Below are 1,467 nucleotides of genomic sequence, written 5' to 3'. Positions count from 1 at the left end.
AATATGAATGATAACATGAAAATGAGGAGAAATGGAGATAGACATGAAGGGAAGAGAATGCAAAGAAAGGGAGATAGGAAATGTGGTAAAACTTTCAAAACTGAATGAGAATGAAGGGAAAGAAAAGAACGACAAGCAAAGATCTTTTTTGAATGAGGCAGAAGGAGAAAGCAAGCACTTAGGGCCCAAGAGAGTACGAAGAAAGGAAACAGAAAATCACAATCGGCAATGCCACATAAAAAGGTGAAATACATCAACACCTTAACACTTCCGACACTTCGGGAACATTCGCTTCCCGCAAGCAATCCCGAATATCACCTACTTCAGAACATTAAAAAAAAAACAGACATTTCCGGACACTTCCTTCCTAACTCTCGACACGGAATCGTCCCTTTTAATGAAAACAATTCTCAGATATTCGTTTTCACATAAATAACTAGTGAATTAACAATCTTTTTTTATGCTAGCTAGTGTGGCCCCGACTTTCAAGGCAAAACAAGCACGAAAACCCCATACCAAGGACAAATGAAGTGGAAATGCAAGTGTGATACCAAACGAGCCACGAAATACCAGATAGTTACCGAAATCACCTGGCCAATCGCACCAACGCTCCCTAATCAAATTTTTACCTTGCGAAAGGGCTAGAACGAAGGCGGAACAGAGCAAAAATAACCAGCAAAGCGAGGGGAATCGGGAGGGAATTTGTAAAGAATTAGTCAACGGGGAATATAAATAAATATCGGCCGAATCACGGGGAACCAGGACAGAGCGAGACAGAAGGAGAGAGGAGACGGAAGGAGAAAGAAGGAGACAGAAGGAGACGGAAGGAGACAGAACAAAAACAAAATAACGAACCGATAGCACCAGAAAAGCTGGACACAACAAATCCCCCCAAAAAGGAAACCAGAACGCGTAAGAAACAGACACCAAAATACAAAACAACAAATAATGAACCCACACCCCCCGGAAAAGTAAGGCAACAAATCCAAAGAACGGAAAAAAAAAAATCCCGAGACCACGGCAAAAACACAAACACAGAAATAAACAGTGAAACTAGAGGAAAAAACCCCGCCGCAGAGAAATAAAGGGCGAAACTGACCTCCCCGTTGGTGATGTTGATCCCGAGGTAAATGTCTCCGAAGCTGCCGCTGCCGATCTTCCTGACGAGGCGGTACTTCCCTCCCACCACGAACTCCCTGCAGCCGATGATTCCCGAAGACATCGTGGCCGAGAGGAGGCGGGGAGAAGGGGGGAAGAGGGAGGAAGGGAGGAAGGGAGAAAAGAGGAAGGAGGGGAAAGGGGGGGGGGGGTCTTCAGAAAGGGTTGGAAGGGATTTTTTTGGGGAAAGGGTTTGGGGTTTTTTTCTGGGGTTAAGGAGGTGGGTTAGGAATGTTTTTTTTCTTTTTTCCTCTCCTGTTGCTTCTTCTCGTTTCCTTGCTTGTTTGTTTTCCTTGAGTGAGTGCGTTT

The 1,467-nt window shown here is 44.6% G+C and overlaps 1 protein-coding gene across 1 annotated transcript in view; it reads right to left on the bottom strand.

The window, feature by feature from the left end:
- The window catches only part of LOC119586098 (casein kinase I), a 25,312-nt gene extending 23,984 nt beyond the window's left edge, over window positions 1-1,328 (bottom strand). The window contains exon 1 of the mRNA XM_037934790.1: window positions 1,100-1,328. Within this exon, the coding sequence (XP_037790718.1) occupies window positions 1,100-1,222 (123 nt within the window). The 5' untranslated portion in view covers window positions 1,223-1,328. The remainder of the gene's footprint in view (window positions 1-1,099) is intronic.
- Window positions 1,329-1,467: the final 139 nt, after the last annotated feature.

Source organism: Penaeus monodon, chromosome 21, assembly GCF_015228065.2.
Source record: "Penaeus monodon isolate SGIC_2016 chromosome 21, NSTDA_Pmon_1, whole genome shotgun sequence".
NCBI classification, from domain to species: domain Eukaryota; kingdom Metazoa; phylum Arthropoda; class Malacostraca; order Decapoda; family Penaeidae; genus Penaeus; species Penaeus monodon.
The sequence above is the reverse complement of the archived record's forward strand: the minus strand, read 5'-3'. Positions and strand labels throughout refer to the sequence as shown.